Source organism: Saccopteryx leptura, chromosome 1 (genome assembly GCF_036850995.1).
Source record: "Saccopteryx leptura isolate mSacLep1 chromosome 1, mSacLep1_pri_phased_curated, whole genome shotgun sequence".
Classification (NCBI taxonomy): Eukaryota; Metazoa; Chordata; class Mammalia; order Chiroptera; family Emballonuridae; genus Saccopteryx; species Saccopteryx leptura.
In genome coordinates this window covers 91,109,125-91,131,520 of record NC_089503.1, presented here as the reverse complement: position 1 = coordinate 91,131,520, position 22,396 = coordinate 91,109,125, and the positions used below count along the sequence as shown (strand labels likewise).

Sequence of the window (22,396 nt, the reverse complement as noted above, 5' to 3'; positions counted from 1 at the left end):
GCGGAGCAACACCTCAGATGGGCAAAGCATCACCCCCTGGTGGGCATGCTGGGTGGATCTCTGTCAGGTGCATGCGGAAATCTTTCTCTCTGCCTCCCTGCTTCTCACTTCAGAAAAAAAAAAAAGCTTTTCTTTTGTACTTTGAAAAATTTGGTTTACTTAGCAAAGAAAGCATATATAAAATGAGCACATATTTAAGTATTTTTTTATATAAGATGATTCAGTTGAAGAAATCAATTTTCAATGAAGGGTCTAAGTAAGTCAAAGGTTGGCAATCTTCTGTAATGGGTTAGGTAGCAACTATTTCAGCCTTTTCGGGCCATAGACTTTCTGTTGCAACTACTCAACTTCCCCTCTGTGGTCTGAAAGTAGCCACAGATGACATATCAATGAATAAGTGCACCTGTGTACCCATAAAACTTTGCAAAAAAAAAAATGTTCGCCAGATTTAGTTCACCAGATGTAGTTTGCTGACTCGTGTTCTAGAGGTTAGGAGTGAAAAACTTAGACCTAACAAAAATGTGTGATAACTGGTAAATTGTAGTGCTTATGAGTGCCTAGGGGCATGGTTCTGAGAAATGGTCCTGTCTATGTCCTTTAGAATCATTGTTCCACATTTATTTTCACTGATTAGCTCCTTTTCTCACCAGTGATTTCTTTAGTAATGTGATGGTTCCAGCTCTTCTTCACATTCATTCTGATTTGTCTAATAGTACCTAATCTTGCTATGGTGGTTGATGCAATGCTTTTATTCTCTCTCTCTCTTTTTCTATATGTACTTTAAAATAATTTAAATTATAGTTGACATATAATAAATATTATATTACTTTCAGGTGTACAACCCTGTGATTAGACATTTATGTAACTTACAAAGTGATCACCACAATAGATCATATATACTTATATAACTGCAGTATATACTGACATCATATATACTTATAATTTATATTTTTAACTATATTGCCTATACTATACTTTACATCCCATGACTATTCTGTAATGATTAGTTTGTACTTCTAAATCCATTTACCATTTTTTTACTCATTCTCCCATCTCCCTCCCCTCTGGTAACTATAAAAATGTTCTCTGTCTGCTTATGTTATGCTTGCTCATTCATTTTGTGTTTCAGATTCCACATATAAGTGAAATCATCTGGCATTCGTCTTTGTCTGACTTATTTTACTCAGCACAGTACCCACTAGCGTCCATCCATATTGTTGTAGATGGCAAGATTTCATTCATTTTTTTTTATGGCCTACTCCTATTCCATTGTATATATGCACCACTTCTTTATCTATCAGTGGAAACTTAGGTTGCTCCCATATCTTTGCTATTGAAAACAATGCTGCAATATAAACATGAACGTATATGTTTTTATAATTTAATGTTTTTGGTTTCTTCAGATAAACACCCAGAAATGGAATTGCTGGGTCCTTCTTTGTCCTTGTTATAGTCTTTGTTTTAAGGTCTACTTTGTTTGGTATAAGTATTATTACCCTAGCTATTTTTTTTTCCTTTTCTGTTTTTATAAAATACCTTTTTCCAACCCTTTATTTTCACTGTGAGTCTTTCAGTTTGAAGTGAATCTCTTGTAGACAGCATATGTAAGGGTCTTGTTTTGTTATCTATTCAGCCACATTATGTATTTTGATTGGAGCATTTAATCCATTTGAAGTTAAAGCAATTGTTTATAGATATGTATTTATTGCCATTTTATTAATTTTTCATATATATTTTTCTTCTTCTTGAGAAGATCCCTCTTTTATTGTAATAGTGTTTGTTGGCGATAAACTCTTTTAGCTTTTTCTTGTCTGGGAAATTCTTCCCAGTTCTTCAATTCTAAATGATAGCTTTGCTGTGTGGGGTAATTTTGCTTATAGGTCCTTGTTTTCATCATTTTGAATATTTTGTGCTAGTTCTTTCCAGCCTGCAAAGATTCTGTTGAGAAATCAGCTAACTGTCTTATGGAAACTCCCTTTTAGATATACGCCTTCCTCTTACTACTTTTAAAACTTTTGTCTTTAACCTTTTGCGTTTTAATTATGATGTGTCTTGGTATGGGCCTCTTAAGGTTCATCTTGTTTGGGATACTCTGTGCTTCCTGAACTTGTATAACTATTTCCTTCACCAGGTTAGGGAAGTTTCCTATCATTATTTTTTTTAAATAGGTTTTCAATGTCTTGGTCTCTCTTTTCTTTTTTCTGGTACTCCCATGATGCAAATGTTGGCATGCTTGAAGTTGTCCTAGAGACTCCTTACACTAACCTTATATTTTTGGATTCGTTTTTTTCTTTTTGCTGTTCTGATTGGGTGTTTTCTGTTTTCTTATTTTTCCAAATCACTCATTTGATTCTCTGCTTTACCTACTCTACTGTTGATTCCCTGTGACATATTTTTCATTTTGGTTGGTGTTTTCTTATTGTTTCCATGTCATTTCTTATGCTATTGAAGTTCTCATGAAGTTTATCGAGCATCCTTATAACCATTACTTTGAACTCTGTATCTGATAGTTTTCTTGACTTTTCTCCTGGTTTTTTTTTTTTTTTTTTTTTTTTTTTAAATTTGGAACCTGCTTCCTTTGTCTGTTTCTATGTATTAGGGAGAGCTGCTGAGTCTCCTGCTCTTGACAGAGTGGTTTACTACTTATGTAGTAGGCATCCTGTAGGGCCCAGTGACACAGCCTCCACATTCACCTGAGCAGGGTGCTCTAGATATGTGCCCCCCCAATCCCTTCAGTGGGCTGTGTGCACAATCCTGTTTTAGTTGGAGTTGAGTCTTGATTACTGTTGGCATGACACTGGGACAAGTTGATCCCCAGTCCCATTGGCTGTGAAAACCCATTGCAACTACAGTGGAGGAGCTACAGTGAAGGGCTGACATGACTAAGAAGGACTGGCTTCAGGGAGTCTTTGGTGCTTGCAGAGTTTGCCCCTTAAGCATGTTGCTCATGGAGGTAGTTGAGTGGTAATCCCGAGTAGCATGAAGCTGGCTACCAGGGCACTGGCTTTGAAGCTCCCTAGGAAGTGCAGGCCAAGGTCATCCACTGTCTGTGCCCTGCTCAGGGTCATCTGGCATGAGCAACAAAGCAATCTACAGGTGGCTGTTATTGTGCTGGGCATGGAGGCTCCTGGGAGAAGCCAAAATCCAAACCAGGGCTGGCTAATATCAGTGCCAGGTGTGGGGCTACTTAGCAACAAGTATAAGGTACCATGATGCCAGATGCTGCTTGTTTAAGAGATTTTAGGAAAGACTGAAACATGAGCCAGGACAGGTCATTTGTGTGGAAAAGACACTGAAGACAGCTTAGGTAGGTATCCAAGGTGGTGGGGCAGGGTCTCAGGGCATATCCAGGGTGGAGCAAACAGTGTGAGTCAGGTTGATGGAGACTCCTTCCAGCTCTTGCGGGGGTAGGGCTCAGAAAGAAACAATGGCTTCTGCCAGCACTTCTGTCTGGGAGAAAACTATCCATCCAGTTTCTACCTTGATGCCAGATAATTCAGTTTCAACTCATATGTCCTGGGTGCCTTTTGAGTTGCTGCCCCAGTGCTGGAGCTCAGAGGGAGTGAGTCTGAGTAAGTCTGTGCATGCACCCTTTTAGAGAAACTGGTCAGGACTCCAGCAACCTCCATCTCAGCCACAATCCCTGCTAATTGTTACAACCAGAAGTTATGGGGACTTCTCTTCCTAGCATTAAAATCCTAGGCTAGGGTCCTGATGTGGGACTAGGACCCGTTAATCTTCAGGGGGAATCACCACAGTGGATATCTCTCTCTTGATTTTTGTCTGCCATGTGTGTTTGAGACCAGCAGGGTCTCAGCCCCTCCTACCAGTCTTGATGCAGCTTCTTTATGTTCCTAGTTATAGGACTTTGGTTTACCTAGATTTCCGGCAGTTTGAGTGATAGTTTTATTCAGTTTAGCTGTGATTTTGATGTGGTTGAGGGAGGTTGTGAGTACCACATTTGCCTATGCTGCCACCTTCACTGGAAGCCTGTTGCAATTCTATCATTGTTATTTTTTTTTATTTAATTTTTTTTTTCCCTGAAGCTGGAAACAGGGAGGCAGTCAGACAGACTCCCGCATGTGCCCAACTGGGATCCACCCAGCACGCCCACCAGGGGGCAATGCTCTGCCCATCTGGGGCATCGCTCTGTCACGACCAGAGCCACTCTAGTGCCCGAGGCAGAGGCCAGAGAGCCATCCTCAGCGCCCGGGCATACTTTGCTCCAGTGGAGCCTCGGCTGCAGGAGGGGAAGAGAGAAACAGAGAGGAAGGAGAGGGGGAGGGATGGAGAAGCAGATGGGCACCTCTCCTGTGTGCCCTGGCCGGGATTCAAACCTGGGAGTTCTGCACGCCAGGCCGATGCTCTACCACTGAGCCAACCAGCCAGGGCCCATTGTTATTTTTTAAAATATTACTTTATGTCTTCTCTGTGTGTGTGTGTGTGTGTGTGTGTGTGTGTGTAGAAGCGGGGAGGCAGTCAGACAGACTCCTGCATGCGCCCAACTGGGATCCACCTGGCTAGTCCACTAGGGGACAATGCTCTGCTCATCTGGGGCATTACTCCTTTGTAGCTGGAACCATTCTAGAGCCTGAGGCAGAGGCCAAGGAGCCATGCTCAGTGCCCAGGCCAACTTTGCTCCAATTGAGCCTTGGCTGCGGGAGGGGAAGAGAGAGAGATAGAAAGGAAAGGGGTAAGGGTGGAGAAGCAGATGGGCACTTCTCCTGTGTGTCCTGGTCGGGAATCAAACCCAAGACTTCCACATGCCTGGCTGACACTCTACCACTGAGTCAACTGGCGAGGGCCACTTTATGTCTTCTTAATTTAATCATCTACACACAAAATTATAGTGCTGATAGGAGTATTTCTCTATGTTGGATCAGAAAAACCTTGACTATTTTCTGATAAATTCCAATCTGCACCTTGTGTTAATCTGTGAGTTTAGCTACACCATGGCCTTGGTTAACATGGGATATTTTTGAATCCACTTTTCAAGGTCGTACTTTTGTGGTCCTCTCCCTCAGAGGGCATATTTTAGACTTTTTATAGCTATAGAAAGCACCATTGGTTACAAATTTCTGGGGGTTGAACTTCTTAGCTTCTGGTTGAATTGGTAAAACTGTCTGTCTGTGGCCCTGGCCGGTTGGCTCAGTGGTAGAGCGTCGGCCTGGCGTGCGGAAGTCCCGAGTTCAATTCCCGGCCAGGGCACACAGGAGAAGCGCCCATCTGCTTCTCCACCCCTCCCCCTCTCCTTCCTCTCTGTCTCTCTCTTCCCCTCCTGCAGCCAAGGCTCCATTGGAGCAAAGATGGCCGGGGCGCTGGGAATGGCTCCTTGGCCTCTGCCCCAGGCGCTGGAGTGGCTGTGGTCGTGGCAGAGCGATGCCCCGGAGGGGCAGAGCATCGCCCCCTGGTGGGCATGCCGGGTGGATCCCGGTCGGGCACATGCGGGAGTCTGTCTGTCTCTCCCCGTTTCCAGCTTCAGAAAAAAAAACAAAACAAAACTGTCTGTCTGTTACAGGTCTCTTGAATCTAGTAAAGATAAACCAAACTTTGTCCTATGTTTTAAAATAAGAAACAATAATTTCCAGTTCAAGTTCTACTACGAAGACTTTTGAAAGAAAATAAACATTTCGTGTAAGTCTTTTCTCCCTTTCATTTTTTTTCAAAAACAGTCTACCTTTCTCTGACTACAAAAATATGAAGGCAACATATACTTTATATAGAAAAACAGAACTCATTCTCAAACTTGTCATTCTAGCTAAGCAGCTATTTTGGCCATTTCAAACCTCTTAACACCTTAATATCCTATCTATAGTTTCTATGTAGACCGATGCAGATACTGTTGCGGGGGGGGGGGGGGAGGGGGGAGGGGAAAGCTCTCTCCAATATAAATTTAACATTAGAAGGGTATTTTAGACTTAATAGCATATGGAGGCTATTATTCTGCATACTGTTTATTTTCTAAATACTTGAGTAAAACTTAGATAATGTAATATAGATATTATAAAATTTACAAAATGAAGTAACTGAAAAGCTTTAAATAAGATACATTTCAGGTAAAAATGTACATAAGAACTAGCATGCATCATTAAGTTTAATATGAAAAGATAGAAAAAATAATATCTTCAGAATTTACCAGTGACAAGTTTTACCAGTGATAAGTTTAATATTATACTCTACTTATTGTTTATTTATAAATTGGCCTTGTAAGGTTCTGTTCGGGGGTAGTTTAAGACACTTACAAATAAAATAATTTTTTTAAATGTCATAGTTCAAATCTTCCATAAGTTAGAATTGTACCTCTTTAATATCTTTTTCTAAAATTCATATTGAAAGAGCTAAGTGATTCCCAATGAAATGAGAGAGAGAGAGAGAGAGAGAAAGAGAGATGTGCACTTATGTAAATTTCCCCATGACACAGAATTCTTTTTGGCAGGGTTTAGGTAGGCGAAAATGTAAAAGGTCCAGACAGCAGTAAAAAATGTAAAAGGTCTCAACTTTTTTTTACGGCACTATCTCACAATATTTTTTTTCTCTACTTTTCAAGTGAAAGTGACAGTGTTATAAAGATGGGTGTTTATGCTGTTTTCCTACTAGAGAAGAAAAATGCTTACTTGTTATGATTTTAACCTGGCATCTAATAAAACAGAATAAACCCCTTAAAATAAACTTTGGACAATAGAGTATATAATCTTTTATATGACAATGACTACTGTGTTTAGCAATGGTATCAACAACCAACTATCAGCATAGTGATACATAATTTTAAGCAATGATTCTTGTTATTATAGAATTTAAAGAGTCTGATGACAAAGACATAGACTTAAACAAGTAGAATATCATGTTTGATAGAGAAAGTACGGAGTGCGACAGGAACACACAGAAGGGGGTCTAACTCCTTGGAGTGTGAGTACATAGAAAAAGACTTCTTAAAGGAAGGTGTGCTCAGACCTAGGAGTAAATAGGGGTTACCCCAGGAGGAAGAGATGTGCACTGAAGGTATGAGGTGGAGGGAATGGCATTTGTGGAGATGTCAAGGCAAGTGAAAGAATCCAGTGTGCTCAAAATCTTTAGAAAGGTCATTGTCACTGAGGCTTTGTGTTTCCGGCATAGCGGACTATGTAATAAGATGGGAGAAGGAGTGAAGAGATGAATCTTAGAGCATTATTTAAGGAAGTAGGACTTGATTTTAAGGGTAATGAAAGTCATGAAATCATTCTAGTCAGAAATGTGACACAGACAGGTTTGTACTGAAAAAGTTTTCAAAGGCAAAGTGGCTGAGGACAGAACCCAAGTAGAATGCCAACATTTTAAGAGAAATTAGAGGATGAAAAGTCTATGAAGAGAATAAGAAATCACAAATTTATGTTAGTTTGTTTCTTCATCAATTTAGCAGCAAGTATTTTTAATACAAATTTAATATTTCCAAAGAAATAAAAAACATTTAAAATGGTCACCATGGGGGGAAATTCAGAACTCTGTTAAGACCCCAACACACTTCTTTTTTAATTTGTTTAAATTTTCATGGTGCAGAGCACAATCACCTTTGTGGTGAGTAGGGCCTCCAAAGGTCTTATCCAGATGTGCTTTCATCTGTTATTCAGAAACTGAACATTGACAGTGGAAAGAAAAAGAGAAAAGAAGGAACATCTACACAGGTAACCTGTTGGTCAGTCAAAACTGTGTGCCTAGTGCTTACTAAGTGACAACTAAAGTATCCCAGCATAAATATTCATGGAGAGTTAGCTGCATGCTGATTCCCCCACGCACCCTGGGACCTCTGCAACCTTTCAGATGAAAACTTGGAAGGCTGTGGCATCACCCCAGCAACCGCAGGTTTCTGGCCTTCATCCCCAGGATTTCTCCATCATCAGCCCACTCTTTGCTCCTTCTTCTGCTGTCTTCCTTGACTACCCTCGGTTAGAATCATTTCACTGTTCTTTGTTAATCTCCTTGTTTGGCAGTCCCATTCTGATTCATTCTCCTTGTAACATTTCAGAACTCCTTCAGAATAATTCCATGACTTCCAGCATTTGACCTCAAATCCTTCTTTCTGTAAGTGGGAGGTGACAGATAGAAGCGCACTTCTCTTTGCCTCCTCTAAGCAGGGAAAAGGAATTCGGACACATAACCCTCTTCATAAACACCCCTACCAGTGCTCCTCCATCCTATCCAATCACCCCTTATTCCTAACCCACACTGGTGACAGCCTGTGGCATCTCGGTTAATGAGGGTGGGGAGGTAAGCACTGCAGTGACACCAAAAGACAGGCTGTGAAGGGAGCAGGAGCTGCCTTGCCTGTATCTGATTACCATTACTACTTCAATCACAAGCAAGAATCTCTCTAGGAAGCTCCAGTGTTATTCTTACACCTGTGGCTTTCTTTGCTCTCTTGCTGGCCTTGTTCCAGCTGCAAGGCAGTGATCTGTGCTTGAAAGATATAATTAAGGGTAGTTGTCCTCCTGGTGGATTGGGTTATGCTTACACTGGGCAACTGAATAAGTAAATATTTGGCATTGTCGGCCTGACCATAAATGTAGTAAAAGTCAGCTAGCAAATATATTTGAATGAGCTATAAAAAATAGTCTAGGCCCTGGCCGGTTGGCTCAGTGGTAGAGCATCGGTCTGGCGTGTGGGGGACCTGGGTTCGATTCCCGGCCAGGGCACATAGGAGAAGCGCCCATTTGCTTCTCCACCCCCATCCCCTCCTTTCTCTCTGTCTCTCTCTTCCCCTCCCGCAGCCAAAGCTCCATTGAAGCAGAGATGGCCCGGGCGCTGGGGATGGCTCCTTGGCCTCTGCCCCAGGCGCTAGAGTGGCTCTGGTCGCGGCAGAGTGACGCCCCAGAGGGGCAGAGCATCACCCCCTGGTGAGCAGAGCGTAGCCCCTGGTGGGCGTGCCGGGTGGATCCCGGTCGGGCGCATGTGGGAGTCTGTCTGACTGTCTCTCCCAGTTTCCAGCTTCAGAAAAATACAAAAAAAAAAAAAAAGTCTAAATCCTAATGGCTTCACTATAAACACAGATAATTGCCTGAAGGTCATCATGGGAGGTCAACAAAAAAGAAACCCCTGTTCATCTTGTTGAGGGTTTTAGAAGTAAAGTTTTTATTTTTTATTTTTTCAGGGTTAGGAAATAATTTGAAAATGGGGCTCAAAAGTATCAAGAATTAAAGATAAATTATTCATCCTTTCTTAGATAATACAGGTTAAAATCTGAAAAATTCTAACTTCTCCAGAGGGTGTGTGTCAGTTAACTCTGTTTTGCTACTGTATCTCTGATTTTGTTTTTAATAAGAAACATGAGCCAGACACATTTTAAGTGGCACAATTAATGGCAGATATGTGTTGGCGGAGTGTTAGCATGGGTGGTCAATAGGAATTGGAGATGGGGAGAATGAGGGAAAAAGGATGCTTGTAATCAGCACTGTGGACACGGAGTACTCTCCTCTGAGTGGCCCCAAGTCCAGTTGTTGGTTGTATCCCCACTCCTCCTCATCCTACCCCTATCTGAAAGGGATTCAAAGAAGAAGCAGATATCTTTCTTTGGTTGTGAATTGAAGTAATTTTTCTTTGGTTGTGAATTGAAGTCACAATACATATTCCTTAGCGTTCTCTGCTCTGTCATCACCCTTATGCTATTTATGGACTTGGTTTAAGGGGCATCTCAGGGGTCCATACCTGGGGATGGGTGAGAGAAGGGTTAAGATCCACAGTGCACCTGAGATGATGTTGCTTAACCACTCCAGGTTTTGAGGAAAGGCAGAGAAAGCGGAAAAGAGCAATGGAATGATCTTGGAGAAGAAAATAGAGAAGAAGAGTCTTGGAGTTGAGAACTTAAAAGGAATATAAGAGAGTTTTCTGGAGTGACGTATGCAAGCTTATTTATTGGAAGTAAAAGATATAATTTAAAGTTGTTTTATGCTTTTTTTATGTATCTGTTCCTTTTTTAAATAAATTAAATCTCGATTTATTTTTCCTCAAAAGATTAAAGGCAGTTTAAGAATCAAAGGTATGTATGTAGTACAACCCAAAAAGTAGAAATAAAATAGTAAGCTCTGTCTCCTCTGACACAAACACACTCCTCTTTCCATTTCCCCTTCATTTCTTGCACTGACTTCAGCATGAAATAACAGCACGTACATATTATGCCATCCAGAACATTGCTTCCTATGTTTCTCAAAACATGTTTTGCAATATGTAGAATGTATTTCAGTAAAAAAATAATGCTTAACCCCCCCACAGACCAAAGGAAAAACCAAAAAACCCCTAGTTCTTTTCTCTATGCTTTCCAAATATATCTTTCCTAAGAACAATTAACATATTACATATAACTTTTTAAGATATTGGATATAAGATATTTAGCATCCTGTGAAATAACACCATCAGCCTGGAAAGCACTGATTTGAGTAAAACATTAAGCCTTACACATTAAAGAGAACCAGGATTAAATAAAAGGAGGCCAGTGTAAGCTATGTGAGATCAAAATTGCTGGTGATTATAAACAGTCTTGAAAAAAACTGACAGTGATTATTCAAACTTTAGAAGTGTAAGGTTTATATCTCCTCATCTCTTTGATTATAAATTTACCTTGCTACCTGTGGTGTTAATGATGGCTATAAACATATCATAAGTGCAATAAACACAGGTAAAAAAAAATCTTTCTTTAAAAATATCTATTTTAAATGAGAAAAATAACCACTCCTCATAATAAAAATATTTAAATGTTTCTTTTTCACTCAATAAAAATGACATCACATTAATTTAATTTGAAAAAAATTTTTCAAGGTTTTTTATTACCAAAATATTGATTAAACTTTCTGAATTATGTCTAAATCAAAAATGTTATTTTTTAGTTTGCTTCACATATTTTCTTTTCTTTTTTTTAAATTCAGTAAGAGGAGGAGAGGCACTCAGACTCCCACATGTGACCTGACTGGGATCCACTCAAAAAGCCCACTGAGGGTGATGCTCTGCTCATCTGGGGTGTTGCTCCATTGCTCAGCAACCGAGCTCTTCTTGGCACCTGAGGCAGAGGCCATGAAGCCATCCACAGCTCATGGGGTCAACTCGCTCCAATTGTGCCATGGCTGCAGGAGAAGAGAGAGAGAGAGAAGCAAGAGGGGGAGAGGTGGAAAGCAGGTGGGCACTTCTCCTGTGTGTCCTGACCGAGAATCGAACCCAGGGCTTCCACATGTTGGACTGAGGCTCCACCCACTGAGCCAACCGTTCAGGGCCCACATAGTTTCATGATAAGAAAATTGCACTTAATTCATGTACCATCTCTATAGGAGAATTTAAAATTTTGACTACTACTGAACTATTTAATCCATTAATATATGTTACTGTTAATGAAAAATTAATTATGATTAGTTACTAGAGAACTAAAATTGTTTGCTACCTACTGTCAAGGACTTCACTTGACTAATTTATCAGTTTATTCTATATTTATATGCTATGCCCATTAGCAGTCACTATGCTAGACACAAAAGGTATAAATGTAAGAAGATATAATAGTTACTGAAGAGGAACTTATCTTTCTGGGTGAAGAAAAGATAACGTAAATGTATATATAAACAATACAATGTGAAAATTACTATAAAATGATTATGCACAGGGTGCTCTCTTAGTTCTGTTCTTGGATAGTAAAATATGAGTCAAGAAGAGATTTGAAAATTTTACAAAAATTAAAATGTTATTGCAAAAGAGTTCAGTGGTTAGATATGCTGTGTTGTCCAAATACAGTAGTCACTAGGCAAATGTGGCCTCTTAAATTATCAAGTAAAATTAAACAGAACTTAAAATTCAGTTCCTCAGGTGCATAAACCACATTTAAAACACTCAATAGTTCATACTTATCAACTCAGAAATCTTATCAAAGTTTATATTTAAATGATGGCTTATAGTTGTTTTTCCACAAAAGGAAAGTGCTGAATTTGGAAAACAACTGTATTCCAAGTTAAAACTGTAAAACATCAAGTTGTGTATCAAAGGCAACTTTCTAGCCATCAAGTAGAATGCTGTATACTATTTCCTAATGAAATCATAGAGAGTTCATTTATTTTCATTAGTGTTTTGTTCACCACTGTATTATCTTTTAAGATTTTATTTATTGCTTTTAGGAAGAGGAAAGAGAAGGAGAAAGAAAGGTGGAGTGGAGGAGCGAGAAGCATCAACTCATAGTTGTTTCTGGTGTGTGCCTTGATCAGGCAAGCCCAGAGTTTTGAACTGACAACCTCAGCATTCCAGGTGATGCTTTATCCACTGTGCCACCACAGGTCAGGCATCATTGCATTCTTAATACCTATCAAAGTGACTGGTACAAAGTAAACAATAAAATTTGCATTGAATGCTAAATAAAACGGAATTAATAAATAAATACTTTTAATCTTCTTTGAAGGCAGTCAAATGAACAGAAGCAGAGAGTCATCTGCTGATAAAGACATCACTTATGCCAGTTACTATCTCCTTCTGTTTAATATTTTCAGGGAAGTAATAGAATATTTAGAATTTAAAATATAAAATAACTTCAAAGATAGTTTAAATGGGTCTTAATGACAATGCAGTTCAATCTTCCTCCCTCCCCCCCTTCTTTTTTCTTCAGATGTGCACAAAATATAGGCAGGTTAATACAGCTATTCTGTGTCAGACCAGAACTAGAACATAGGTCTTATATCATAAGAAATAAAGTATCATTCCTTTTATTGACTAATTCAATATAAAAACAATAAGTTATGACAGTGAAGCTCTTGTATCTTTAGATTTCATTATAACACCACAGGGATTAAGATTTCAGAAATAATTGAATAGATCTATGAAATAATTTATTCCAAAATAAGAATTTATGAAACACCAGAATGGCATATTTCACTAAGGTTTGTGGAGAAATTCAGGTTCATAATTAAGACAATTACTTAAACAGGAAAAAATATTTAGATAAACAGTTTTTGGTAACAGTAGAAGATTAAAGTACCAAAATATTCCATATTATCTTATTTTATTACACTTGGTTTTGTGTAACATTTAAAAAATATTCTGATCTTTAATGTTGATGTGTATTTTTTTCTTTATCATGTGAAAATATGGATTACACGTAGCCAACTATGTTTATGATAGAAGTTAATCATATGTTCAAAACTGAGAATCTTATCTCAGTTGGTAATAGTGATACATAATTTATAGTATCAAAGAAGAAATTAATTGAATTTATGATCCTAAACTTATAAAATGAGCATAACAATTTTAAAAGGAAGCCGTGGCTGGTTGGCTGAGTGGTAGAGCATCAGCCTGGAGTGTGGATTTCCCTTGGTTCGATTCCTGGTCAGGGCACACAGAAGTGCCCATCTGCTTTTCCACCCCTCCTTCTTTCACTATGGCTTGATTGGAGCGAGATGGCCTCAGGCACTCTATGGCCTCCAACTCAGGCACTAAGAAAAACTCGGTTGCTGAGCAATGGAGCAACACCCCTGATGGGTTGAGCATTGTCCCCTAGTGGGTTTTCTGATGGATCCAGTCAGGGTGCATGCGGGAGTTTGTCTCTGCCTTATCTCCTCTCACTGAATTAAAAAAAATTTTTTTTTAAAGAAAGAAATTGTTCTTGTCCTTTGCAAATACTTGATTAAGTTTCATAATATTGGGAGGCATTATGGTATGACAGCAGAATGAACCATCTGAACATTAAGAAATTGCCATTTGGCTGACATGTTCTTTTTCATTCGCACAATTACTACTTGAAATAAAGGTCTATTTTAAAGTTGGCTTGAGTTGCTGTAATAGAAGACAATATAAAAACTCGCTATTAATCCTACAGCAACTTTTGGAGAGAACTAAGAAATTCCAGAGTGACTTGCATTAGTCCACTAGAAGCAAACCAGTTAAATTCTAGGATGATGACAAGGAAAAACCATGCTTTGTGTGGTAATTGGTTAAAGGTTATTAGATGTCATATTAAAAGAAATAGTGCATGTACCATGATGGGCTTAAGCCTTTGAAGGCAGAAGTTTAACCTACAGAAAAAGTCTTTAAATAATTAAGTATGTGTGTCTGCTTATACTAGAAACATACTATGGTGAGAGATGATGGGAGGTGGCTTTAGGCTGGAGCATCTTGCTTGCTCTGTGCTAGTGAGGATCCTGGAAATTATAAACTGGTGCGAAAGCAACACATCAATTTTAATCCCTGTTTGGTGGGGAATCTGATGCAAAAATGCTTATAGCATCTCCTTGCTAGAGATTGGTTTATACAGGAGCAGAGGAAAAAAGTAAGACAAGGTCCCACTAGTATTTCTATGAGAACTGTGAGACCAAGATGTCGTGAATTAAGGATCTTCTGTCCAAACTGGCAACCTGAGCTGTGCCATAATGGACCACAGGAAGAAGGCTTTCATCCACAACCCAGCACATATTTCTGGACATTATGATTCAATTTTTTAACATTTTAAATTAACTTTATTAAAATATGACTTTTTATTTTTTTGCATGTGATTTGATGCTTTTATTTTACAATGATGAACCTACATTGACACATCATTATCATACAAAATTTCTACTTTACATTAGGGTTCACCTTGGTGTTATACATTCTGCAGTTTTGGACAAATGTATACTGACATTTATTCACCGTTATAGTATCATAGAGAATAATTTCACTGCCCTAAAAATCTTTTGTGCTCCACCTATTCATCTGTCTTTCCTAACCCCTGGAAACAACTTATTCTTTTACTTTCTCCATAGTTTTGCCTCTTCTGGACTGTCATGTAGTTGGAATCATACAGTATGTAGCCGTTTCTAATTGGCTTCTTTCACCTAATAATATGTATTTAAGATTCCTTCATGTCTGTTCATGGCTTGATAGCTCATTACTTTTTAGCTCTGAGTAGTAATTCACTGTCCGAATATACCAGTTTATCCATTCATCTACTGAAGGACATCTTGGTTGCTTCTAAGTTTTGTCAATTATGAATAAAGCTGTTATAAAAACTTCTGTACAGGTTTTTGGGTTGACATGGTTGACATAAGTTTTCAACTTCATTGGGTAAGTGAATATTAAGGAGTATTATTGCTGGATCATATGTTAATAATATATTTGATAGGATATTAATATAGTATACAATCAATTATATATAACTATAATTATATATATATGATATAATATAATCATATATATATATATGATTGCTAGTACACCATATAAACTTATTTTCAAGATTTTCTTTAGCATCCCCACCCAGAAACACAGGAGAACTACTGAAGCCAGACATTCCCATACCCCTGAGGAGATGACTGGTGCCCAAGAAGCAATAAAGACTGTGATTAGATTGGAATGCAGCGGAGAAGAAATTACAATTCTGGGAACTGGCCATCCTGCTTGATGACTCTTATAATGCTGGGAATCATCTATCTTGCTTTATGACTAACTGCATCCCCTCTATTGAACTAACCTCACCTGAAAAAGTATATAATCAGCCCTTGCAACTAAGATCGTAAGTCAGGCTTTGGGCTTAGATACGTCCCCTGTCCTCTCAAGTTACTGGGAAATCTTGATTAAAGATGCCTGTTTCCTTCTCAGGCCCAGTCTCTGCTTATTGGCTATTGTGGTGGTGGGTGACCCAAACCCTGGAATGGTTATAGTCCAGTAACATATTAGTTTTGTAAGAAACTGAGAAATTGGCTTTACCATTTTCCATACTTACCAACAATAAATGAGAGTTCCTGTTACCCCACATCCATAGCATCATTAGATATTGTGAGTGGCCAACTTTAGCCATTCTAATAGATATCTTGTGATAACTATTGTTTTCATTTTCATTTTCAACTTTTAATGTCCTCTTCTTAAGGATTTTCCAAAAAGTTATAAATAAATAGAGTGATAACATCTCTAAACTATTATACATGCTCTAGGATGCTTTGGACTTTTAGTTATTAGAAAATAATCTCATAAAATGTAAGGAGGTTTCTATATTTCCAAGTGTAAATTAGAAAATGCTCTACCTATGCAAAAAATACAAATTTTTTGAACTTGTGTCTGAAAGGAAAATTTACCATGAATGCCAACACAAGTAATGTGCTATGGGCACTGTTGATGAGACATCTTATATGATATACTCTTCCCACCTGATTAAAATGTGAATTTTAATGTGAAAGATAAATTCATTTAATAAGTTTTCATATCTGAGTATAGAAAATTATGCTTTGGACTTTTGAATGTAATTATATCTTCAAACGATGAATTTTGTTTGTTTATTGTTACATGTTTATTGTTGTACTCGTTTCACAGATAAAATTCTATTCAAGGGTGTTCTTAAAACATTGCCTGTTTTAACTTTTATTCTAACTTCTTGTCCTCTCATAAACCTTATATTTTACACTTTAAGATAAAAGGACCAAAAACAAAACAGAAAACAGAATTTAAAAAAAAGATAGAGACTCCTTAAGTATGTCTCCATCTGAGAAATCAAAGTAATTTATCCAAAAATGTATGGATTGTCAATAATTAATTTTTTTGTTTGTTTTGTTTTAGAGAGAGGTAGGGAGAAAGAGACAAGAACATCAAGCTGCTCCTGTGTGTGCCCTGACTGGGTATCAAACCTACAACCTTGTTGTTTTGGGACCATGCTCTAACCAACTAAACTAACCAGCCAGGGCTGGACTGTTAACAATTTAATGCTAGTTATTCTTAACACATGGTCATATAATATCATTTACTAATCTTTAAAACCTAAGAGCTAAAGACAAAGTAAAGTTTTCCAGCAAGCAAAAGCCTTACTACCAAATTCATTGTCATTGTTATGCTCTTTCAATTACTTATTTAAAGTTTTGTATTTCAAACTCAAAGCCATTACTCAATATGATATTATTTTAAGATGTCCCAAAACATTAACTCATTTGCATTTGAAGTAAAAGACATTATTTACTTTATAGTACCTGAAATATCATTACAGAATATTTTAAAGAATTATATCTTTTAATTTCAACGAAGTAACTGAGCATGGTTTGCTCTTGAGTAAACTTGTGAATTTAATGCTTATTTAATTAGAAAATTTCCTCCAGAGTCAAGGTAAAATTACTGATAGTACACATTAACCATTTTCTGATTTTAGCCATATTAGGGTTTAAAATAGTCTGCTAAATCGCACAAGTATACAAGGTCATTTCAGGTTCAAATTTTACTTATGTAGACATGGAATAATGACTTACCCCTGTCAGTATCATACAGGAAGACAAAACAGTTCCATTCATAATGATCCAGCAGACTCAAGAGTGCTCCTCGTAAGGAAGGTCTTAGCTGCAACACAAACTGGCTCTCCCCCTCAGTAGGGAAACTTGGTGTGATGAGGGAGATGTGTAAGGCGCTGCAGAATGAGGTCAAGGTATGTACTGACCTCTTATCATAGAGTCCAAAAATGGCAAATACTCCTCTAGAATATTGGGAACAGACTGAAACAGAAGAAAAAAAAAACACATGAATGATTAGCATACTTTAAAATTGTGATCTTCCACATCTATAGTCTATAAAATAAAAATAAAAAAAATCTGAACCATCAGTATGTCAAAAATATAAAAAAAGGTTAAAAGTCAAGTGTGTAATTTATTTTTTATTTATTTATATTTCTTAGTGAGAGAAGGGAAGGCAGAGACAGACTTTTGCTCTGACTGGGATTCACCAGGCATGCCCACTAGGGGGTGATGCTCTGCCCATCTGGCACATTGCTCCATTGCAACTGAGCCACTTTTTTAGCACTTGAAGTGGAGGCTATGGAGCCATCCTCAGTGCCCCGGGCCAACTCGCTCCAATGGAGCAATGGCTACAGGAGGAGAGGTGGAGGGTAGAAGGAGAGAGAGAGGGAGGAAAAAGAGAGAGAGAGAGAGAGAGAGAGAAGTGAGAAAGGAAGAGGTACAGAAGCAGATGGGTGCTTCTCCTTTGTGCCCTGACTGCGAATCAAACCTGGACTTCCACATGCTGGGCTGGTCCTCTACCACTGAGCCAACTGGCCAGGGACTCAAGTGTGTTATTAATTATATAATCAACTAATAAATTTTTTGAGCTTGACTTCAAAGCCTTGCATTCAGTGAGATAACTTGGGGCTGTATGCTTTTTAAGTGTGACAAATACAAAATTTTCTCTGTATCTTTTTCTCTTACATGTGAAAATATTTTAAGTCTATTGAAAGGAACATTTAAATTACCAGAGTGCCATCCTTTGGAAGCTATATGCTTATCTTTTCATAGTTTGAATAGGACTGCATTTGTTACTCAGTACTAAATTATTATTATTATTTTTTTTTTGCAGTGGTAGTTTCACTTTTTATCACAATTTAAAATTTCTCTTGAATCATGTTTGAAAATAAAAATTATGCTGTCTGGCCTGACCAGGCGGTGGTGCAGTTGATAGATCGTCGGACTGGGATGTGGAGGACCCAGGTTCGAGACCCTGAGGTCACCAGCTTGAGCGCGGGCTAATCAGGTTTGAGCAAGTCTCACCAGCTTGAGCCCAAGGTCGCTGGCTCGAGCAAGGGGTCACTCGGTCTGCTGTAGCCCCCCGGTCAAGGCACATATGAGAAATCAGTCAATGAACAACTAAGGAACCGCAATGAAGAATTTATGTTATTATGCTGTCTAGAAAGTCATTACTGGGATATCTTAGATGTTTAGTGGCACTGCGGTCAACTTGTGACTTGTGTATCCTCTGGGTAAGCCATTGCAAAGTCAAAGCAATTCCAGACCCAATAAAACCAATTCCTCCTGCAGTGAGAGAACCCCAGGTAAATAGGTGCTCACTCTCATCTAGCATTTCTTCTCCCTCCTCCTACTTGTTGCAAGGACAATGGCAATTTCATAAAAAACAATTTTCCTCGAGGTTCTTGCAGAGTCATATTTTGATCACTCTTTTGACATGACTGATTTCTAGTTCAAACTTGGGTGACTTTTTAAATTTAAATTTTTAAAGGCTACAAATCTGCATTAGGGGATAGTCTTTTCCTCTTTATATGTAAGTTGAGACTGCTTAAATTAAAAAATCTTACACTTTATCACATGGCTAAAGATCCTGTTTCTCCTTGGCTTATATAGACAGTTTAAGAAGTTGTTAGTTTTATAAAATGTTCATGTTTTCTGATTTTAGTTATTGATTTTAATTGCTTAGTTCATTAAGAAGCCTAGAGAATTGGATAATTTACAGCTGTTTATCTAAGGAACAGTTCATAGTGATACAAAAAAGTGGACTTTGCTTTGTTAAAGTAGTAACAGGCTCTTTAAAAGATTATTTTTCTAATAACATTTATATCAATATTCCACAATATCTGGGTTTTAGGAAATTATGAAGGATAATTAAATAAGTTAATAAAACCTGAAGATGTTTCTTTTGTTCTTATTTATTGTGTCTCTTGAACTTGGAGATAGAGTTTAAGCAATGTAATTATAACTTGAGAGTGTAACATTAACAGAAAATGAACGATGTTGATCTGAGGATGATGTGCTCTCACAGATACTGTACATGTTCTATGTTCACCCAGGAACTAGATCACCTGAGTAGATTGACCAACCTGGAAAGTTATTCTGGCAGTATGACTGGCTGTAATTTTGGTGCAAAATATAAGAAACATTATATTGTAACATTTTGGAATCTTGGGTTTCAACTGAATTTAGTTTTGTACTGTTAATGACCTGATAAATCAAGCTGCTGGATCAGACCTTAACCTTGTGTATATTGCATCAAGACTCCTGGTGTGTTTCTGCAAATGCTGCACCTTTAGCATAGCCTGAAGGTACTCTTTTGTGTTGTCTTATTTTCTTGTTCTCTTGATTTTCATGCAAATTGAGGGCTCATTTTTAATCTTTAAACATTCTGCATCAATTAATTTTTACTTTACTGAAAAAAATGAAGTTGAAGAGCTTTAGAAATCATATGTATTGATGCTGACTTTCAATTTGGTGCTGACACTACACCCAGAACTGAATACTGTTCAAGAAAATGTAAGCAAACAGATTTACAAGTCATGTACTTTAGTTATTCATGCATGTAATGAATATTTACCCAATCCTTTCTGTTATGGGACTTACCATTCTCAAACTGGAGTTTCCAAACAGTGAGTTTTTAGAAACCCCACAAATTCTCTAAGAGGACTTTTATAGCTTTGCATAAGAACGTTTGGTGAGACTGGAATGGGTGGGCAAGCCTGAACCCCTTCCCCTAGTACACCAGTATCTCCCCAAAAAACCAACAGAACTTCTAATTTCATCTATTTCAAATGCTGAGCCATTTGAATGCACCCTGTACAAAGATCCTCTACTGTTTGTTCCTACTGGATTGTTTTCAGATATCATTATGACTTTTCACCACTTTGGAGCTTGCTATACTATTTAACATTTTAATTTATTGCATTTGATACTGAGCAAACTTAATTTTTTTATGATATTTAATTATCTTCTATCTGTTTTCTTTCATGAATATTATCATAAATATGTATCTCTTCTCTTTTTCAGAGCCATCTGTTATTTTGCCTTTAATAAACGAATTTTGAAACTACAGTAGGTGTTAGACTAGTAACTGCTTCTGGCTGTATTCTGTCACTCACACTTTATTTTCCCTTTGCAAGTGTAAAGTGTTAATATTATTTTTTTGAATATTTTTTGGTCTGTTCAAGTTAGATTATATGCTTGGCATTATTATTGAGCTTCCTATGTGTGTGAATAGATTGTCAGTCAAATGTTCAGTGCTATTATCTCAATATGATACCCTGTATAGTATTTTATTCAGCCCAGTAGATTAAATTTTAAAATATAATTATGTCCACATTTAGTATTATAATATAGCTTTATAAACACTCAAATCAAAATTTGGTTGATTGTATCTTATGCCATTTCTTGTTTATCATACAAATTATTCAAACAAGGAAACTTAAACTAGATAAATGTATGCATCAGTTAGAGTAAGCTAAACTGAATGTCAATGTGCTCAGAATCAACAGGAACAAACTGAGTCTTATATAAGTTGGCTAGATAAAATAAACAAGAATTAATGCTTAGTTGTAAATAGATGCAATGATATTAGATACATATTTTGATATACAAACACCAATCAAGACTTTCACTGAAATAATCCAATCATAATGATAATGGCATATTCTATATTCTGCTTCACTAATGTGATCACTTGGCTCCTGTATTATATAACTAAACACATAATATAAACACATGGTAATAATCCATTCATCCTTTATCTGATGATGTCAATGAATTATTGTCTTCTCACTAAGTAGTAACCCAGTCTCATTCCAGATTCTACATTCCAAATGCCAAGCCAAGTAAAATTATTATATAGTTCATGCTACTTTACAGCCCCATATCACATACAAATCAATGTCATGGTCTAGCTCAATCTCTCAGGTCTTGGAACATCAGAGCAGTGCTGACTCTGACATCATCACTGAAGCACAAACAGGAAGAACACAGGCCAATGCTCATCCATTGCCCTCTCCTTTTCCTGTTTCCTCAATTCTCTCTTCTCTACATGGTCTCTTGAAAAGTTTTTAAACAAGCTTAACCCTTTTTAATTTTATAAAACAGAACTTTCTTTTTTCTTCTATTTTTTCCTATCTCTTTCTATTTCTTCCCAGTCACCTTTAGTAAAGGAGATTTTAATTTACACTGTTTCCAATTCCTCTGGCTCTTATACTTCCCAGCCACCAAAACCATTCTCATCAATTTTTCTTATGATCAACTACAACATACATCTTATATTTTAGCTCTTATTTTACTGGGATCCTTTGCTGGCATGGAAACTTTGGAAACATCTCCCAAATGCTTCCTTGTCCTGCTTTCTTAACACCATACTGTAGTCTTCCACTCTCTAAATATTTATTAGTGTCTTTGAACAGTTCTTTCCCTCTGCTCTTTTAAACTTGGTAAACCTTAAATTTTTTTCCTCTTCATTTTAAATATAATTCTATTGAAAATGGCCTATCCTGGGGCTTTAATTACCTATGTAATCATGTTCCCCCAAACTGTACCATCTACGTCAAATCTTTCTCTTGAACTCCAGATCTATGTATCTAACTTCATTATTTCCTTGCCACATTCAATTTTCCAAAATGGTTATGGCTGTATTTCTGATCTCACATTGTATTCCAGAATGTTGCTGCTGTCTTATTCCTAACTGGAGCCTGATCTTTCAGCTTTAACCTGGGTTGGCTTCAGTGAGTGTCTCAGCTATTGAAGTAAGACAGAAATGATTACCTGTGACTTCTGAGACTGTGGCTGCCTCTCTCTGGAGACAAAATTTTTGTTTTTTATTATTCAGCCATCATGCTGTGAGAAAGATTATGTTACATGAAGCAGTCCACAGTATTCAATAAATATAGAGAAATTTTAAAGAAATGTTTTTTGATATTTGTGCCAATGTTTAT

At 37.5% G+C, this 22,396-nt stretch overlaps 1 protein-coding gene across 7 annotated transcripts in view; it reads right to left on the bottom strand.

Annotated features, from left to right (window-relative positions):
• The window catches only part of GRIA4 (glutamate ionotropic receptor AMPA type subunit 4), a 385,805-nt gene that overhangs the window by 238,681 nt on the left and 124,728 nt on the right, over positions 1–22,396 (bottom strand). For all 7 annotated transcript variants that reach the window (XR_010749450.1, XM_066371575.1, XM_066371576.1 and 4 more), the window contains one exon: positions 17,190–17,429. Coding sequence is in view for 6 of the 7 variants with exons in the window: in XM_066371575.1 (XP_066227672.1) it covers positions 17,190–17,429 (240 nt within the window). In the remaining variant the exon portion in view is untranslated. The remainder of the gene's footprint in view (positions 1–17,189; positions 17,430–22,396) is intronic.